Genomic DNA, 20281 nt, shown 5'->3' on the forward strand with positions numbered 1-20281 from the left:
AGGACCTGTTAGAAAAGTTGATCTCTGCCAGTGTGGACAGTGATGGAGATTCCACATTGGACCTTCCGGCTCAGGTCAGATGTCAGAGCCGACGATCTGTGGCTAGTGAGCCAACAAAGAATGTGTGCTCCCAGGTGACAGTGTTTCAAACTCCTAGTGAGCCAGGAGAGAGCACTCACGTGTCGGAGCTGTACCATCACGAGTGGGGTAAGATATCCCTAGAGAGGGAGAAAGGACTGGTTGCTACCATTCCAGTTGTTGCTGATGATTCCATCCTCAAAAGAGCCCCTGGATGGGAAGAATATGAAGAGGAAACTCCTGAAGCCGTGCCTGAGCCAACACCTTCTATAGAGAGACCTTCCAGTTTCACTGCACCTCCCATCATTGGTCCTGAGGAGGAAAAAGATTTTTGGGTGCTGCCAGGACGGGCAAACCCCAATGTATTCACCTCTGTATCCAGAGTACAGAGGGTGATAAATTTTCATGTTCATAGAACTTGGGGATATTTCATGCCCTATGCACCACTGTGGGTGTACGAGAAGGTGGCGGCATCTTATGAAAATTGGCTCATAGATGAGATTCTTCGCAAAGAAAAGATGCACCACAGTTGCCTTACCAATCCTGACAAAGTGAGGAGAGAGCAGGATTGGCAGTACCTGCGTTCCATAGAAAGGGAATGGTGGTATGGCCGCACCATTCTAAAGAATGCCGTGAAAAGCTGTGGCAAGTATAACCCCACCAAGTACTTCAACTTGGAAGTCTATTTGGGAGATGGACAGTGGGTGGACAAACCCCATCCCAAATACTACATCCCCTATGAAGATACTAAGGCAAGATTTCTTCACATGATTTAATCTGCTGGTGGGTGGGTGTTTATTTCTTGGTTTCACTGCTGATACTCCATTGGGAGTTTGTTTGTAGCTATTTTTGAGCTATCTGCCTATTTTCCTGTCCCTTCAAAGTGACTGAACTTTCTACAGGGGAGGATTGTTTTTCATTTTACTCCAGTTGGAGTTAGGCCCAAGGACTGTTTTAGTTAATACCTGCCCGTTGGTAGGTTCATCCAATTTCTCCTAAGTGCATTTTCAAAGAGGATTGGGGGTTCGACTATTTGATGGACTAGAATACTGATTGTGTTTGAACTGCAGTAGTTCTAACTTGTGTTCTTTTGCAGGTGTACTGATAAAAGTTTACCTGTTCATGAATGAAACTGTGCTATTGATATGTTCTCTTTCAGTTATGCCATTGTACCTGGGTTACTCAGGAGAGTTACCCCGAAGAGGTTATAAGATAATGGTATAGTAATGCAATGTGTTCTTTGAAAAGGTTTCTTGCATGATGTGCTTTAACTGCTATATTTTCAGTATTGTTTTTTTTGAAGGTTCCTTGCCGGGACGGAAGGAATCCACCAGGGGGAGAATGTAGGGATGTGAAAATCTTAGACACCCTTACACTTTATTGACAGGCACATCCTTAGCTATTTGGATACCTAAGTGGGTCCTAAAACACAGTTGGGAGGAGTACTGTGCTCCTGTGCTTATGTAACCCCTGTAATTCACACTGTGACCTGAGTGGCGCTGTGCCAGAGTATAAAAGGTTTAGGAGCCATGTGCTCTGGGTCCATTGCTTTAGCCCAACCAAACAGGCTGGAAGGGAATGGGTAGTGCTGACCCTAGAGTCCAGTACCCTAGTAAGTAGATAGCTATACTTGTTCATAGATCACTCTAGGAGTGATAGAGAGGTTAATTAGTTGAGCAGCTCAAGGCTCCTACGAGGAGATTAGTGGGATTAAGATCCCTGGGTAATACTGACCCAGAGAGGGACTAAATGTGTTGAGATTAGGGATGGTAGGTTTCCCCTAAGAGCAACCAGGAGTGCCTGAGTACTGAAGATATATTAATACCCACACCTGCTGCAACTACTCTCTGCTGCTATTCCCTGGCCTGTGGGGATTCAGCCTATGCGTGCTGTGAGTATAAGCTCCTTTAATGCTGCTGTGGTATTTGATGCTCCATTGTGGATAATTGTACTGATCATCTTCATGCTTTATTGTTCAATAAATATTCTTTTGGTTTACTGTTAAAGAACTATTGGCGCCCATCATTGTGCTATTGCACTGAGTTGCAGTTGCACTACACCCTTCCTCCACTTCGTTGCGAGGGCTTGCCCCTGAGAAAGAGAGCTCATTTGTGGTGAGAGCCCACAAAGGAAAGTAGCTATAACTGCTAAAGTAGAAGCAGTTTACTATAGCGCTACAGTTCTAACACACGGTGACATTTCCACTGTCAAACATAGAAAAAGATTGCCTGAAGTTTATGTGGAGTTTAAACGTTTTGCTGCTGGATGTTAATTTACTTTTGATGTAGTAGACACATAGAAATTAGTGGGCTGAGAGGCTCAGCATGCAATATCCATCACTATTTGTTGGCATGGTTACGCTGTTCAAAGGCACTTATGAAGACACAGCTGTTTTTGAATTACCAGTTCACCATTTTTATTCCATAAAAGAATTTGAGTGCTGTAAAAATGGCAAACCAACAAATTGGCTCTGATTTCATTGCTTATTAATTACGTTAATGGTACAAATGACTTAAGAAGTGCCATAGTCAGAAAGATGTTCTTATACACAGATGATAATGATTGCTTTAATTACTATAGTCCAAACAGATTTTCTAAGATTTTGCTCAGTGTTGTTTTTCAGGGAAAATGTGCAGTGACCGAAAACTGGAAATTATCTGAAAAGACTATAATTGTGGCTATGATCGATTAGATGATCACTTTAAAAATGCAAGAGTTTGTGTTTTGGATTTCTATTTGTACCAAGGTATTCATCAGGGGTACATGCAAAAATAAGTCAGGCTTGCATTTTTTTATGTGCCCCTGATTTTTTAATGTGCCCCTATATTATGTGCTTGAAACATGTTAGGTTGTAAATTATGAAATAAGACCTTTTTGAATTTCTTTTTAAAAGCTGCCCTGTAAAACTGGAACAAAACTTTCACAGGGAGCATTCTGTGTTTTGTTTATATTAAGATGAATAAGTGATGAACAATATGAATATGGTATATACATAAAAACACACCCAATTGGCCAGTAATTTATGATGTATCAGAAAGGTAGAGAGCTAGGCAAAATAAGAGTAAACATTCCTTTAGAAATGTATGTTAAAAAAATAAATGGAGTACTGAAAGGAATTGAAAAAAATTGGATTTTAATAAAAAAAAACCCTTAGAGAAAATTGTTTTCATTAAGGGAATGTAGCATTATCTTTGTGTGGCACTCCAACTGAATATATAGTCACTGTATGTGACTGTGTATCTCATTAATGTTCATTTACAAATGTAATTACAATGTGCAAAAGGCAAAAACACATAAAATCATAATGCAATCACAATGCAGATTTTTTTCTCACAAAAATCTAAATTTTATATAAAGCAAACTGAGCCAGGCTTTATGTTTAGTTTACTTCTGTATCACAATAAAAAAAAATATCTTGCATCTTTAAAGGGTTAAGCGTGTAACAGGTATAGAATCCGTTATCGAGAAAGTTCTGAATTACGGAAAGGCCATCTCCCATAGACTCCATTATAATAAAACATTTTTAAAGTACTTGATCACAATTAAAATATAAGTAATCATTATTTCTCGCTAAACAATCCTATTGGGTTTAATCAATGTTTAAATTTTTTTTAGTAGAATTTGTTGGAGTGGTTTTTTTTTTTTACCTCGAATGAACTCGAATGAACTGGAATGAACTGGAATGAACTCAAATGAACCTTAAATTATATCTTATTTAAGAAAAAAACTTGAATGGCAAAAACTAGAATATGCGAGTGCCGCAACCCGACAACTCAAATTAATTGAGTTTTCGGCAGTAAAAAAACTCAAATTGCTCGAATCATTGAAGCTTTCTGGTTAAACCCTCCGGAAAAAAACGTGAACATCAAACACGCTGTTAACATATTCAAATAGTTCCAGGGACCTCCTATATGAGCTTGACAGGTTTTAGATGGTGTATTTTAGGATTTGAGCTATTTCCAGGGTTGGGGTATAATAAATCTTGACTATTCTAGTTTTTTAATGAAGCACCAAGCATGTACCTCTTTTTTTGCCTACCCCTGGTCCAGATCCTTGTTCCCCCACCAGCACAATCCTCTGTGCACTCTCCCCCCCCCCCCAGCACGCACATCGTTACACATGCGCCGGGGAGAGAGTGAAGTGGCCAAATAGTCCAAATTCGATTTGAGTTTGAAAAAAATTAAAAAATTTGAATTTTTAAATTTATCCTGTACTGTCCCTCTCAGAATTCTTATGTGACTATTGCATAAAACCTGCCAAATTTGTATTTTAGCCCATGAGGGACCTCCTACAATCAATTTGGAGTAGTTTTGTGGACTTTTAAATAATTTACAATTTTTTGTGAAAAAATTAGAATAGAATTCGATTCGAGTGTGCAGGTCGATCCTTTTCACCCGAATATTAAAAAATTCTAATATTGTAATACATTTCCATTGGTCAGGTTTTTTTTAAATTTCGAGTTTATGGGCGTTTTTATAAACTCCCGTAAACACTAAATTCGACCCTTGATAAATCTGCCCCAAGGTCAAGGTGAATTTTTGAATGAAAAAAAAAATCAAATTTCAAGTTTTTTTTGTGTACTTCGACTAGGGAATAGTCCAAATTCGATTTGAATTTGAAAAAAATTCAAAAATTAGAATATCGTAATTTATCATATACTGTCTCTTTAAAAATTCGACTTCGACCACTCTCCATCTAAAACCTGGCGAATTGTTGTTTTAGCCTATGGGGGACCTCCTAGAACCCATTTGGAGTCAATTGGAGGACTTTGAAAAATCTAAGTTTTTTGGGGGAAAAACTTTGAATCGAATTCGATTGAATGCACTATTCCCTTCAATTTGTATGATTTGAATTCGGCCAAATACAGACATATTCGATCGAAAACTGACCTATTCGACCAAAAAAAACTTTGACTCAATTTCGGTTGGTCTTTTTGAAGTTTTTTCAATTCGAAATTCGACCCTTGATAAATATGATAAATATGCCCCGTAGGGAAAAATACACTACTTTATAAATATATTGTTTTACAGCAGTTTTTAGATTGTTTTTCTTGTATAAATTATTTTACACAGCTTTATATGTAGGCCCAATGAGGTACATAATTACTAATATAATCCTTTGTGTTCTTCAGTTGTTCTTTAACATTTATTTTGTACACATAATTGAATGATAACCAGTCAAGGGAATCTCTGCATTCATTAACCCATGCTTCAGAGTGCCTAGAATTGAATAATTTTACATTGACATTTACATCAAAGCACCTACATAAGTACTTCAAGCACTTCAGTTCAGTAAATGGGTTGTGAGAAATATAGATATATTATACAGGTACCATTTTGCCAGCATTTTAAAAGCAGTGACCTGGGGCAGTATAAATAATATATTCAAGCTATGTGCATGCAATATATTTAAAACATACATTGTGGCCTATAAGTGACCAAGCTGCAGCCCTCTAACTATTGCTGAGATATAGTACAATGCAGATATAATACAGATTATTCTTTGGCAGGGTTTTCCAGGGATACAAAGTTACTGTATGAGAAAAACCAGAGACACCAAAGTGTATAGAGGAGATAATGATGAAATGCTGCAACACTGGATTTAAGTAAAAGGCTTTCTTCTTTAGTTCTTACAAGTAAAAACACACAACATGCAACATCTGACCCATTAAGAGCGCTACTGATTAAGGTCAGAAGTGCCTGAAATGCGTCAGGCATTGTATGCTGCATGTTTTAACTATAAAAGAAGAAAGCCTTTTACTAAAGTGCAGTGTTGCGGCATTTATCATTTTCTCTGTATGTTATGGTTTGAGACGCCAAGTGATCTCCACGCCCAGTCACATTGCTGGAGACTCTGGCAGTTGGTGCATGATGACGAGTAGTAAGTAATATGTCTTGGTATTACCCAAAATGTACCACAAAGTAAACCAGAACTCAGATAAGCTGCTGAGTGCAATTTCACACATGAAACTGTTTGACTCAAGGCTTTTTGTTGACTCTGTGCCAGGACCAGAGACCACTATGAAGTCTCGGAGGCCACTGGTCATAGTGGTTTGAGTAAGTATGTAGTTGAAAGCAGAGTTGCAACAGAGGCAGAACTGATGCTTGCAAACTTAAATAAGCTTTATTGCAGCTCAGGAATGAAGAATGAATTGTGTAGTGCAGCTGATCCCAACTTATGAGAGCTGGGAACATGACTGTAAAGGTAGAATCAAAACCATTTGATATATTTGGCCAGGGCCCACCAACCTTTGACTGAAGCATTCCCCAGAAATTGCAGAGCTTCTCATTTTAAACATTTTCATTTATATTCTTTTATTTTACTTTAACTTCCTACTGAAACAAGCTTTAGATGGGAAGTTTTTTTCTTTGTGACATTCCAGGTGAGCTGAGAGGGTCTGCATTTTTTGTTGGCCATTTGTTGCTTCATTTTTTTGCTTGCCGGAGGGTAGTCCTGCCACAAAATGTTTAGGGTGGCTGTAGGGGTCCACCAATGAGAATTTTGCCTTGGGTCCACTGCTACATTAAAGCAGATTTGGTAGAATGTCTTTGGAATGCCCAAACAAACAGTCTGGTTCAGTAGTGCAGAGATAATGTCAGGGAAACCTGGCAATGCCCTGGGTTTTAGCCCAGTATGAACATCAGAGTTCAATGTAAAAAGCTGTTATTTCACATACAATAACAAATTCAACAATTGCAGCTGAATGAATCCAGTATCTCAAATGACTGAAAAATGCCAAGGAGACTGATTTCCCTACAATATCCCCAAGAAGTGTAGATCGATGTTTTCCTGGTCACAATATACAGTATACCTCGAGCTTGGGTTGGAGACAGTTTCTTGAATTTTGTCACTGTGTTTTTTTCCAGAAAGGATGTCACTGCAAATTTCCATGTCATAGTCAGGTAGTGATAAAGTTTATTAATAAACTGTCTTGCAATTATATGTGCTGCATGATTATTCTAAGCCTCTCAAATTTCCCATCCTTCCATTGAACACAGCTTGCAAAACCATTACTATTTACAGTCGAGTACAGCTTGAGACAGGAAGATAGTGACAATAATTACCAAATGGTTGCCCTAAAAAAAATACTGCAGTTCAATCAAAACAAACATAAAACAGGAAACACCAAATCAAAGTGTTATTTATATTTGATTTTGTTCCTCTCTGACATTAATCTGCTGGACCCCTAAAATCTGGCATTAGGCCACAAAACTCCACAGTAACTGCTCTAAAGCTGGTCATAGACTCATATATTTTTGCACCATGTGTGGAGTCAGAATAATCGTTCCAAGATTTTTCATACCATGCTGATTGGTCGATTGGACAGGTTAGAAGATTTCTGTGGGCTAATGACAATATCTTTCAAGTATTGCCTGTCTCTGACAATATCAGTGGGTGACTATCACTACTATTTCTCGGACATAACTTTTGCACGATTGCTGTCTGTCAATTAAAGGGCATTGTCTCTCCTACTTTATTTAATCTGAATGGTTAGATCGTTACATTGAAACAAACAATATTTCGTCATACAAAGAATAAAATCTGCACATCTATGGCCAGCTTGACCCAGCTAATGAATGGCCAGATATTGGTCAAAAAGGCCCAATACATGGGTACATAACCTGGCCAGGCCCGGACTGGAAATCTGTGGGTTCTGGCAAATGCCAGAGGGGCTGCTATAAGGTCCCATAGAAAGTCAGTATTTAGTGGGCTGGTGGGGGCTATTTGGGCCTCTATGTGTGCTGATTGGGCCTCTGTGTACCTGAAATGCCAGGTCCTATTTAAATTCTCGGTCCGGACCTGAACTTGACAAATTGGTCTGAAGCTTAAATCTGTCCATGTATGGTCACCTTAACTCCTCTCTACCTTTTCCATCTTCTGTTTGTGCTTTCATTTATTCCCAGCAATGAAAAAGATAGGGAACCAGTTGTTTAGAACTCAGTAATGGGGTCAGGGAAAAGACATGCCAGATTTATTGACACAAATAAGCAGGAGAATCTAGGAAGGTAGTTAATCATACAGGGCAGGAAAGGTGATTTTCCAATTAAGAATTTGACAGTGTAAAAAGCAGAGCTAATAGGTTTCATAATCATATAACCTGGACTTAAAGCAGTACAGGCATGGAGAGCTTTGACCTGCGTCCTACTGTGCGTCTGTGTATCCAAATCATTGCTTTTTCTCTCACACAGTTTGTAGTAAGAATGCTAGTAATAATTCGATTTAAAGTGAAAAATGAGACAAACAGGACAAAAAAACGAATGAATTCTGGATCTCACTTTTTGAAATCTGACACACAAGTTCCTGTGATATCTTTGTGTATAAAATGTTTCCCTTAGACTTAAATCAACTGGCATCTAGCAGTCAAATTGATTTGAAAAACACTGTCTCATATTAGTTACTGTGAAAAAAAGAAAGATATCTTTTACAGCTTTAAGTATAGCATGTTTGGCAAACTACCAATTTACAACTAGAAATGACATCACAAAAAGACCCTGTTTGCCAGATATTACTACATTCATGTTTTTGGTTTTCTGCCCCTTGAGTTTTTTTCCACCCTGAAATGTTCCACAGTTCCGCACATTTTTATTTCTGTCACTGTAATTACTATTACTTAGAAACCAGATTCAGAATTGTAGCATCTTACAGCGTAATCATTGTACTGACTCATTCTATCAAAGGGGAATATTTCCTTTTCCCCAACACTACAGAAATAACCAGTCATCTGGAGCTCATGATTCCCTGAGGCTATCACTGATTCTACAAACAAGATGAATCACCAACTAGTCTTGTCCATTATTTAAAGCAAACACAATTCGGGGAATCAACTGGGCTCCAGTCACTCCAGTTTCCAAAATGGCATTAACATCAAAATGGGCGAAATTTCCTTCCTTAAAATTAATGCAAGGGCTTTGCCTAAAATATTAGTACAGATTTGGGACCTGTTATCCAGAATGCTCAGGACCTGGGGTTTTCCAGATAATGGATTGTAATTTGGATCTTGTACCTTAAGTACTAGAAAATAATTTAAACATTAAGGGGCTCATTTACTTAGCTCGAGTGAAGGAATAGAGGAAAAAAACTTTGAATTTCGAATGTTTTTTTTGGCTACTTCGACCATCGAATGGGCTACTTCGACCTTCGACTTCGAATCGAACGATTCTAACTAAAAATCTTTCGACTATTCGACCATTTGATAGTCGAAGTACTGTCTCTTTAAAAAATACTTCAACCCCCTAGTTCGCCACCTAAAACCTACCGAGGCCAATGTTATCCTATGGGGAAGGTCCCCATAGGCGTCCTAACAATTTTCTGATCGAAGGAAAATCCTTCAATCGATGGATTAAAATCCTTCAAATCGTTTGTTTCGAAGGTTTAATCGATTTTTCCTTCGATCGTTCGATCATAGGAATATCGCTAAATCCTTCGACTTCGATATTCGAAGTCGAAGGATTTACATTCGGCAGTCGAATATCGAGGGTTAATTAACCTTCGATATTCAACCCTATGTAAATCTGCCCCTAAATAAACCCAATAGGCTGGTTTTACTTCCAATAAGGAATACTTGAAGAGGAGTCTATGTGAGACAGCCTTTTTGTAATAAAGAGCTTTCTGGATAACGGGTTTCCAGATAACGCATTCCATACCTGTTGTTCATTGTTAGAAAGGTATATCAGATAAGAACACAAATCTTTGTTTAAACTTTTCACACAACAGACATAAACACTGCATGCCAGGTGGTAATAGTACAACTGCCTGTCAGTAAGGTATACACATTCTATTTGCTAGTACAGGTATGGGATACATTATCTGGAAACTCGTAATGCATAAAGCTCTAAATTATAGGAAGGCCATCTCCCCTAGGCTTTAATTATATATATATATATTGTGTATATATATATATATATATATATATATATATATATATATATATATATATATATACAGTGTATATATATAGTCAAAATACAAGAGTCCTCTGCACTCAACCCATTATCAATATATTTAAGACAGCGACATTTTGTGCATACTGCTACTAAAAAATGCCTTACCCTTTAAACAAAACAGGGATTGTTTGTCCATATTTAAGCTGGCCAACTATGTCAAAGTCATCCCATATTTGGCCAGTCCTATGCTTAATTTTAATATATATATATTCAAATAATTCAGATTTCTTAAAGGACAAGGAAAGTTAAACTAAAGAAATAAGCTAGAAATGTTATACGTTATATTTTGTGCTTCTGTACCAGCCCAAGGCAACCACAGCCCTTTAGCAGTAAAGATCTGTGTATCCAAAGATGCCCCAGTAGCTCCCCATCTTATTTTCTGCTGATTCACTGCAAATGCTCTGAAATGCTCTCACTTACTGAGCTTAGGGACCAACTCAAAATATACAGTACATATAGAATATAAATGTCACAGTATAAGGCTGATTAGTAATTAATATAGATAATTACTACAGGGCAGCTCAGAAACCAGTGCAACTAGCATCAGAATTTAATAATCAGCCCTGTAGCATCAGCTTGTATAACAGGCCAACCTAATTTTCTGCTGGATAATTTGTGATGACCCCTAAGTTTAGCTTCTCAACAGCTGCTCAGAACCCACAGAGCATGTAAGTGTCGCAGACACTTTCCAAGATGGTGACCCCCTGTGACACGTTTGAAGTCCTGGATCATTGCTGCTATTGAGAAGCTGAAACTTTTGGCTGGTGCAATAAATTCAGTATACAAAACGTGGCATTATTAGGGTTTCCTTCTCCTTTAAAATGATTTCCTTTTTCTATGTAATAATAAAACAGTAGCTTGTATTTGATCCAAACTAACATATAATTAATCCTTACTGGAAGCAAACCAGCCTGTTGGGTTAATTTAACGTTTACATGATTTTCTAGTAGACTTAAGGTATGAAGATCCAAATTACAGAAAAATCCATTATCCAGAAAACCTCAGGTCCCTAGCAATCTGGATAACAGGTCCCATATCTGTATACTGTTGGTGGCATACACTGACAGATAAACTTAAAGCTGCATACTGTTTAATACTGTGGGTAATCAGAAGTAAAGGCATATTATCAGTTCAGCCAAATACAGTAATCAAGCTAAATTGATAACAATGTGTCAATGCAACACATGCTTATAGTAAGTATTGATGTTTCATAATCCCTTGTAATAATATGAATTAGAGTTTCAATGGCACCTGCAGCGTAGATCATTTGGTAACATTTGTATAGAAATCATACTTGTTACAGTGATTCAAGTAATTACAGATTTTACTGGACTTTTTCTGCACTGATCTACTTTAATGAACCTTTTTATCTGTAATTTACTGTAAATTACTGAATGAAGGAACTGGTTTCCTGTTTTAAACTTCCAAAAATTAAAATATACCCTCTTATTATATAGCAGAGATTTCAGAAATGTGTATAAAGGAGCATGAGAAACAAAAGGGTCACAAAATATATTTGCAATTATTTGTGTTTCTGTAAAGGTTTCAACTAGTCAGTATCAATGGGTTTTTCTCTATAGTCAAGAGTGAGTTTATTGTCATTTCATGCATATACGTTTGTACAGTACACAGTGAAACGAAACAACGTTCCTCTAGGACCATGATGCTACACAACACAACATAGATGTACCGGACAACAGACAAAAAGTGCAAGTGCAAAGACAGGTCTTAAGTAAAATTTTCCATTGGTTTTCATTATTTATTTATTTTTATAGTTTTTTTCATTATTTGGCTTTTGACTCTTTCCAACTTTGAAATGGGGGTCTCTGATCACATCAAAAAACAAATGCTCTGTAAGGCTACAAATGTATTGTTATTGCAACTTTGTATTACTCATATTTCTATTCAGGCCCTCTCCTATTCATATTCCAGTCTCTTATTCAAATCTATGCATGGTTGCTAAGGTAATTTGAACTCTAGAAACCAGATTGCTGAAACTGCAAACTGGAGACTGCTGAATAAAAAGCTAAATAACTCAAAAACCACAAACAATAAAAAAATGAAGACCAAATACTAATAGTCTCAGAATATAACTCATACTAAAAGGTTACTTAAAGGTAACAACCCCTTAATCAAAGTTATACAAAGTTATACAAGTTATACTGCTAATATTAATGTAGTAAGAAGACCTCAGTAAGATTTATGAAAAGCATTGAGAAGAATCCCAAATTATTTGCTGGCTTGTGCACTGGCTAATTTTGTTAATGCACATCTCTAAAAACATCATACTTGTAGCAGTGGTTCTTTAAAATACAAACATTTTTCTGCTGGCCTAAATCAAAAGCAACCAGCTTTGTTCCTGTGTTTCAGTGTTTAACAAAAACTGGTGTCTGTCTGTATTTAATTGTAAATAGTACAGGTATGGGAACTGTTATCTAGAATGCTTGGGACCTGGTGTATTTCTGTAATTTAGATTTTCATACCTTAAATTTACTAAAAAAAACATTTAAACATTAATTAAACCAAATAGGATTGATTTGCCTCCAGCAATGATTAATTGTATTTTAACTGGGTTCAAGTACAAGCTACTGTTTTATTAAAATAGAGGAAAAAGGACATCATTTAAAAATTGTTAATCATTTAATTAAAATTGAGTTTCTGTGAGAATGCCTTCTTGTAATTTGGAACATTCTGTACCATACTGTATAAGATAACACTCCCAGAAGTTCTTATTTTGAGACCTCTGTAATCCTGGGTTTCATAAGTGAGCCTAGCTGCTGAAGCTAGTTTCTTTAGGAAGCACTTTCAGGTCTGTAAATTATGCTGATTAATCACAGTGGTTTAATATTCTGTATCACTGCAGCTATTTAAAAAAATATTATTCTTCCTTAAAAGGGGAACTCCACAAAAACATAACTTAAGCTTTTTGAGAAGTAAACATAATTTCAAGTAACTTTGAAATATGCATCAATTAAAAAATATGCAGACTTTTCATGATTTGTAATGGTTTCTGACAGTTCCCTAAGCCTAGCCCCCTGCTGAGCTGGCTGACTACTTTGCTGAGCTGGCTGACTACTTTGCTGAGCTGGCTGACTACTAATACTTTGTATCTGTGCTTAGCCTGCATCCTCCAAACCCCACAATTCCCTGCACACGTGATTTCAAAAAGGAACGGAACATCACTGTGCAATGCATTGTGGGTTATGTAGTTCCTGCATGCTGTCTGTAAACTGTGGAGAAGTTGTTACAATTTGTAACATCAGTGTTTAGTCCCTGCCAGGATTTCAAATGATGCAGAAAAAGAAGAACTGTTAAACATCTGGATTTCAGCATAGAAATGGCATTTATTCATACTTTTTGAAGAAACAGGTAACTGCAATGTGTATATTAGGGGTTTCTGTGTTATGTGGGCCTCTTTATTAAATTTTGGTTGGAAGCCGGAGTTCCCCTTTAAAAAAAGGAGGTAGGTTAGGAGAAATTGTGTGTATAGGTATATAAGTGCCCATGTAAGACAAACAAGAGGGGTAGTAATTTAACTTATGGCACAAGACTGCAATATAAATTGTTCTCTGTGGATTTATTTGTTTATTGTTTTGTGTAGGGATAATTGCACTAATTTGTTTTGGTGAAATATAACCTTGGAGATGATAAAAAAATATATTTACAGTATGTATATGTTTTCACCATTATGCCAGTCAGTACACAACACTCAGGGCTTGTACAAACACAGACTTTAGTTTCACAATATCACACCTATTATAATTAAGTCCTAGTTTCCCATTAATTGAATGGAAAACAGACAAACACTAAAAAAATATACTGAAGTATTGATACGTTTATCATTGCTGACAATGTATTCAGCAGGCACAGGATCTTTGAATGTATGCACTTAATCTGCAATTTTAGCATTTGGTCATACTGAATACACCACAAAGATTTGTCCAAATCCCAAATCAAATCCAAACATTAATTTGCATAGCCTACTGCAAATTACATTTGGGGCAAAGGTCTGATGTTTGAGTTTAGGAAGTCTATAGGGCGTCAGGTACACAAGATTCAAAAACTTAACTTTGAAAAATCTTTCTGGAATTTGCTCTAGGGCAGTGCTCTCCAACTTCTGTGGCACGAGGCCCGTCATTTTTCTGGCCTACGTGGTGAAGCGCTAATAATGGAAGCCGTGTTGACCAATCCCTGGTTTGTAGACCACACCCACTTTAAACCACACCCATGTCGTAGCACACCAAAAAAACAAATGGTTGTTGCTCACTGCAGGGATATCACTCATAACTCATATGTGAAACAAGTGTAGTAAGTCATATTAAGACATACCCTTAAATCCATATGCCTCATCCTAACCTGTGGACAACAAAGCAACCCCCAGGACATAATTAAACACGATGGGGAACCTTAATAAGTATTTCCAAATGCTAACTTACCCCCACCAGGTTCACCTCCCACAGGCAGAGCATGGCACACAGGCAGAGTAAGGCACACAAGGAACATAGGGCAGGCAGAGTATGGCACACACAAGGAACATAGGGCAGATAGAGTATGGCACACACAGGGAGCCTACGGCAGGCAGAATATGGCACACACAAGGAATATAGGGCAGACAGGATATGACACACACAATGAGCATAGGGCAGGCAAAGTATGGCACACACAAGGAGCATAGGGCAGGCAGAGTATGGCACACACAAGGAATATAGGGCAGGCAGGATATGACACACACATGGAGCATAGGGCAGGCAAAGTATGGCACACACAAGGAGCATAGGGCAGGCAGAGTATGGCACATACAAAGAGCAGGAGACATGGAAACCTATCAGGATCACTTTAAGATGAACAGTTCATACTGTGCTTCATACAGTGACACAATGCTGGTGCCCCTTCAGCAGTTTGTATAAGGTGTGAACAATGTGGGCAGTTTTAGTCTGGGTCTGAGGTGTGAACAGTACAGGGCTTGAACAACAGAGGTGGGATAGGTGTGAACAATGCAGGGGGGATAACAGGTGTGAACAAAGCAGAAGGTGAATTTGAGGCCAGTTAATTTCAGCACAGATACCTCTTAAAGTTTACACAAAGGTAAGCAGTCACATCAGGCAGACTTTCAATTGGGTTTGGAAGGCACTTCTAAGTAGCAAGTAGTGGAAATACATGGAGTAGGGTAGATAAAATGTTTCTTTTGAAACAAATTTATCAAAATGTGAGCTTAGAGTTTACCACAGAAAAATTCACCCACTTTCTACTCATTCCTATGGGATTTTTAGATGTGTATATATCAGTGGGTGAAAGTTAGAGTTAACCATTTGATAGATACAATTCTAAAAAACCCATAGGACTGTATAGAAAATGAGTGATTCTTTTCTATGGAAAACTCGAATCTTGCATTTTAATAAATCTGTTTCCTCAAAAGGGCTATTCAGGGATACCAGACCAGGGATGGTCTCTGTGCAATCTTGACTGATTTTCAAAAAATGCTAATTATCCATTAGTATAAAACCATAGTAACAATGAGAAATAATGCTATTTATTGATGTTGTGACAACTTCAGCCTTATGCTATGTGTAGTGCAATGTTAACTAAAATCTATTTCAATGAATTAAACCTTTTTTTAAAACTAATATGTGCACATATAATTACGTGTTTTCATTTTTGTTCTTAAACTGGCCTTGAGAGCCACCACTTTAGTAACTTCCATCATACTTAATTGGTTTTCAGCAGACCCATTTGTGGAAAGGCCACAAAGGCCCAGGTCTAGGGCAGCACAATTTAAGGCGCCCAGGCACATTTTCTTTTTAGAGTACTTGAAAATGGGTGAGCAATAGATTTGACAGTTATTTAAATCTTCCACATACCAATTGCACAGTGGTCTGGGACTAAGGAGGATTGTATGTTGATATTGGGGATCTCTCCTTCCTAAACATGATCAACCTGCGGTAATCCTATATACTAACCGAAGGCCTATCTATGTCCCGAGTGGAGGGGAGGCAGATGCGCACGCAACTTCGGTTAGGATCTATGAGATGCGCGCGCAACTTCAGCCGAAAGACATAGATGCGGCCTTCGATTAGCAGATGTGCTGGAAGGTTAGGATCAGAACAGGTTAGGATCGGGGAGGCAGATGCGCTGGAAGGTTAGGATCTAGGGAGGCAGATGCGCTCACCGTCTCCTTCTGCCTCCCGCCGCCTCTTCTTTCCTGCTCACTCAGGCGGCGACCGCTGGAAGGTTAGGATCTAGGGAGGCAGATGCGCTCACCGTCACACTAGGGGAACCGGTTGCGTACCTGCACGAAAGTCTGTATAAGCGTCGGCCATCTTGCTACTCCTCTGCGACTTTGTCATCCGCCCACTGCCAAATCCGCCCACTAAAGTCTGTATAAGCGTCGGCCATCTTGCTACTCCTCTGCGAGTTTGTCATCCGCCCACTAAAGTCTGTATAAGCATCGGCCATCTTGCTACTCCTTTGCAAGTTTGTCTAATGGCGGCGCTAGCGTCACTCTAGGAGGGGAACCGGTTGCGTACCTGCACGAAAGTCTGTATAAGCGTCGGCCATCTTGCTACTCCTCTGCGACTTTGTCATCCGCCCACTGCCAAATCCGCCCACTAAAGTCTGTATAAGCGTCGGCCATCTTGCTACTCCTCTGCGAGTTTGTCATCCGCCCACTAAAGTCTGTATAAGCGTCGGCCATCTTGCTACTCCTTTGCAAGTTTGTCTAATGGCGGCGCTAGCGTCACTCTAGGAGGGGAACCGGTTGCGTACCTGCGTGGGTGGCCATTTTTAGCAAAACGGGCTATATTATCTCCAAAAAATATTGATGTTGACATGATAAACAACCAAGTGATTGCATTACTTCCTGGACAAAGCTGTGTCTTTCTGAGTACTGACTGTATTGATTCTGAAGACGAAAGTGAGAAACTTAACTTCCCATTAGAATATTTAAACACTATCAACAATGCTGGATTACCACAACACAATCTTATACTCAAAGTAGGAACAATAGTCATGCTGTTAAGAAACCTTAAGGGTAGGGGCACACGGCGCGATTTCGCCGCGATTCTGCGCTAAGCGAGTTGTCGCTGCGTTTTTAAGCCGAAATAGCTTTGCTAACTTTGGCGCTGGCGTCAATGCAAATCGCGGCGAAATCGCTGCGCTAATTCACACGCGGCGATTCGTTTTCTATTGTCGTCCGAAGTTGCCTCGCTGAGCGTTTCCGGGCGACAGTAGAAAAAGAATCGCCGCGTGTGAATTAGCGCAGCGATTTCGCCGCGATTTGCATTGACGCCAGCGCCAAAGTTAGCAAAGCTATTTCGGCTTAAAAAACGCAGCGACAACTCGCCCAGCGCAGAATCGCGGCGAAATCGCGCCGTGTGCCCCTACCCTAACACTAAGCAAGGTTTATGTAACGGTACACGGTTGGTTGTGAAGAGCATGAGACAAAATGTTATCAAGGCAGAAGTGCTTACAGGATCCCATAGCGGTGATACTGTTTTGATTCCCAGAATTGACCTTACCAGTTCTGACCAGGAATTACCTTTTAAACTTAAACGACGACAATTCCCCATTAAGGCTGCATTTGCCATGACAATCAACAAATCACAAGGACAAACATTGGATAAAGTCGGCATTTACCTATCTGAGCCTGTGTTTGGTCATGGTCAACTTTATGTTGCATTTTCAAGAGTGCAGCGTTCATCTGATGTTAAAGTCAAGATTTTAAGTACAGCTCACCAGGGAGAACTCATTCAAGGACAGGAGAACATTTTCACAAAAAATGTTGTTTATAAAGAAATTTTTCAGTAACACTTTACTACCAATAAACTCAAAATTTAAGAATTCTAATAGCAGATAGGTAATAACAAGCAATAGGCACAGATTCACTCTACATCCCCACAAATTAGCGTCGCCAGTTGCTGCCTGGGGATGCCGAGTGAATCAGCACCCATCGCATTTTGCTGCCTCACTGTTGTTACCATTCTTTCATTAACGATTCTTTAGAGAATCGGGGGTTTACTGGTACATTTAGAATACACTTTTCCCCAGAATATACAACCAGACAGAGATGTGCAAGCCTATGGAAAAATATGGTTAATAGTTAGTACTGCCATATGAGGTTGACCTTGATATGGTAAAAATGTGAGCCTTATACATCTTAAAACAGATCTTCTGCTTCTAGGAGCCATTCCTCTTGGCCGCAGCAAACTAGGTAAATGAAACATTTGATCGCTTTAACCGAACATTATATAAAATTCTGCAACATAATAAAAATAAACAAACTTCTTGGTAGTGCTAAAGGCACTGAACGTTATAACTAGGTTAACAGCTATAAATAGGCTTATGATATATAATATATATTAAAAATATCATAATGGCAGAGTGAATATGACATCAATAACTACAGCACAAATAAAATCCGCTGAGCAATCTATGTGTGCCACTACATCCCCAGTGTAACTTTCTATGTCATCTAAAAGGAACAAATTAATTCAGTCACAAAAGAAAAATATTCTGCATTGTCTCAAAGCATTACTATATAAGAAACACAGGGTGTTAAATAGCTTTATATTTTATAATACCATACAGAAACATTACATATTGTGTTACATAACATGATGTTAAATGCAAGTGAATAAAAATAAATATTATCAAATGCATTAATCATGATAGTAATTTTATTACTATGCTATTTGACCTTTCGATACATCATCTTTGCATCTTTTCCATACATTGCATGCTGGTCATTTTCTTTTGCCTAGTGTTCATTTCTCCTGCCACTTTGCTGACTACTTTCCACGCCACCGTTTTTTGGATTTACTTAGACAGGTAGCTGTTCATGTGATCACTTTATCTGAATCTCTGGTGTGTTTCCCATTCTCTTTAATTTCCAGATCTAAGCGTTTTATTTTTCCTACACTTCCTGCTGTTTTATTATTTTTCTATAGCTGTTATATATATCACCATATTCACTTGTCCATATTAGTGCAGTTAGCATTCTTATGATATACCCTTGACAGAAGCTGGTGAAAAATAAGTGTGGGAGGACCCAACAACTGCAGCATATTTATCTTACAAATAGAGACAGTAGCACTAATGCTATTGTTTCATATGCTTTTGATAAAGTTTTTTTTAATTCTAAATTAATAGAATATATTCAACCTTAAGTGTAAGATGTGGATTTTAAGGTATAACTGTAGCTACTAATTGTCTTTTACGTTTGTACAGTTCACAATAAATGTCACATTTATAATTTTCTGCAGTAATGTATGTACAGCCACAATCTTCAGTCTACAGCAAACATTTTCATTGAATAGAATTAGGAGACAGGAATTACAGTACCTGCTGCCAATGCCCCCAGTAAAATAGCCTGTCTTGTCTTCTTGGATGCCATTGTAGTTCCTTTGCATATACGAGCTAATGATACCAAGATGTATAATTGAATTCTAATTATTTGTGATTGTTTCTATTGCTCTTTTATAGTATCTCAAGAAGAAAAGATTGAAAATGACTGTGTAAAACAATGGGCAATTCTAGTGTATGGATTAAATGGGTATAGAGCCAGGAAGGTGCTGATCCACTGAATATGGGTTTCCTTGTTATTTTTACTTTTGCTGAAAGATATTCAGGAAAAGCAGTGATGTTTTTTCTTTAAGTAAGATGCTCTCTAAGGAAAATGGAAAACCTGACAAAGCTTTGGAACAGCTTGAAAAGATAACTGTGGGCAGCAGATGTGGAACTCCCCATGGGAAGGCTAAAAGTCACATGGTAATGTCATCACTGTCACTGAAAACCTCTATTAGGAAGGGGAGGAAAATGAGCAAGCAATGTACAGGGAAAGCCAGCAGCTACTAACTGAAAAAGAATCAACCAATACAGATATTCCAGTTTCTGTATACGATCATTTAATTATTTTGTTCTAGCATAATTTGGTAGTGGAAGTAATGTATGGGGGACGGGAATGAGTTATTTGAACCAAACTCACTCTTTTTCCATACTCTTATATTTAATAATAAAGCTTTTCTATAATACATGTTGGTCTTACAACTAGGATTTTCTCCTGCATGCCCTGAAGTGAGAGCCACTACACAGTACTGTGGGAGGATGAGTGGGACTTCAGTAGCATATTGAGTGGGCACAAGGTGAACCATTTTTTGATATCATCTGTAGTGTCAACTTCAACAAAGTCACAGACAAAGTAGTAAAAAGACATTTTCAAATTAGTTTTTTTTCCTAACATTATATTCAACAGTCCATCTGCATCT

General features: G+C 38.2%; 1 protein-coding gene across 1 annotated transcript in view; it reads right to left on the reverse strand.

Moving 5' to 3' along the window:
* LOC108719003 (calcium/calmodulin-dependent 3',5'-cyclic nucleotide phosphodiesterase 1C) overlaps window positions 1-19689 on the reverse strand; it is a 433183-nt gene extending 413494 nt beyond the window's left edge. The window contains exon 1 of the mRNA XM_041566132.1: window positions 19359-19689. Within this exon, the coding sequence (XP_041422066.1) occupies window positions 19359-19410 (52 nt within the window). The 5' untranslated portion in view covers window positions 19411-19689. The remainder of the gene's footprint in view (window positions 1-19358) is intronic.
* Between the last annotated feature and the right edge of the window lie 592 nt (window positions 19690-20281).

This window comes from Xenopus laevis, chromosome 6L (assembly GCF_017654675.1).
Source record: "Xenopus laevis strain J_2021 chromosome 6L, Xenopus_laevis_v10.1, whole genome shotgun sequence".
Classification (NCBI taxonomy): domain Eukaryota; kingdom Metazoa; phylum Chordata; class Amphibia; order Anura; family Pipidae; genus Xenopus; species Xenopus laevis.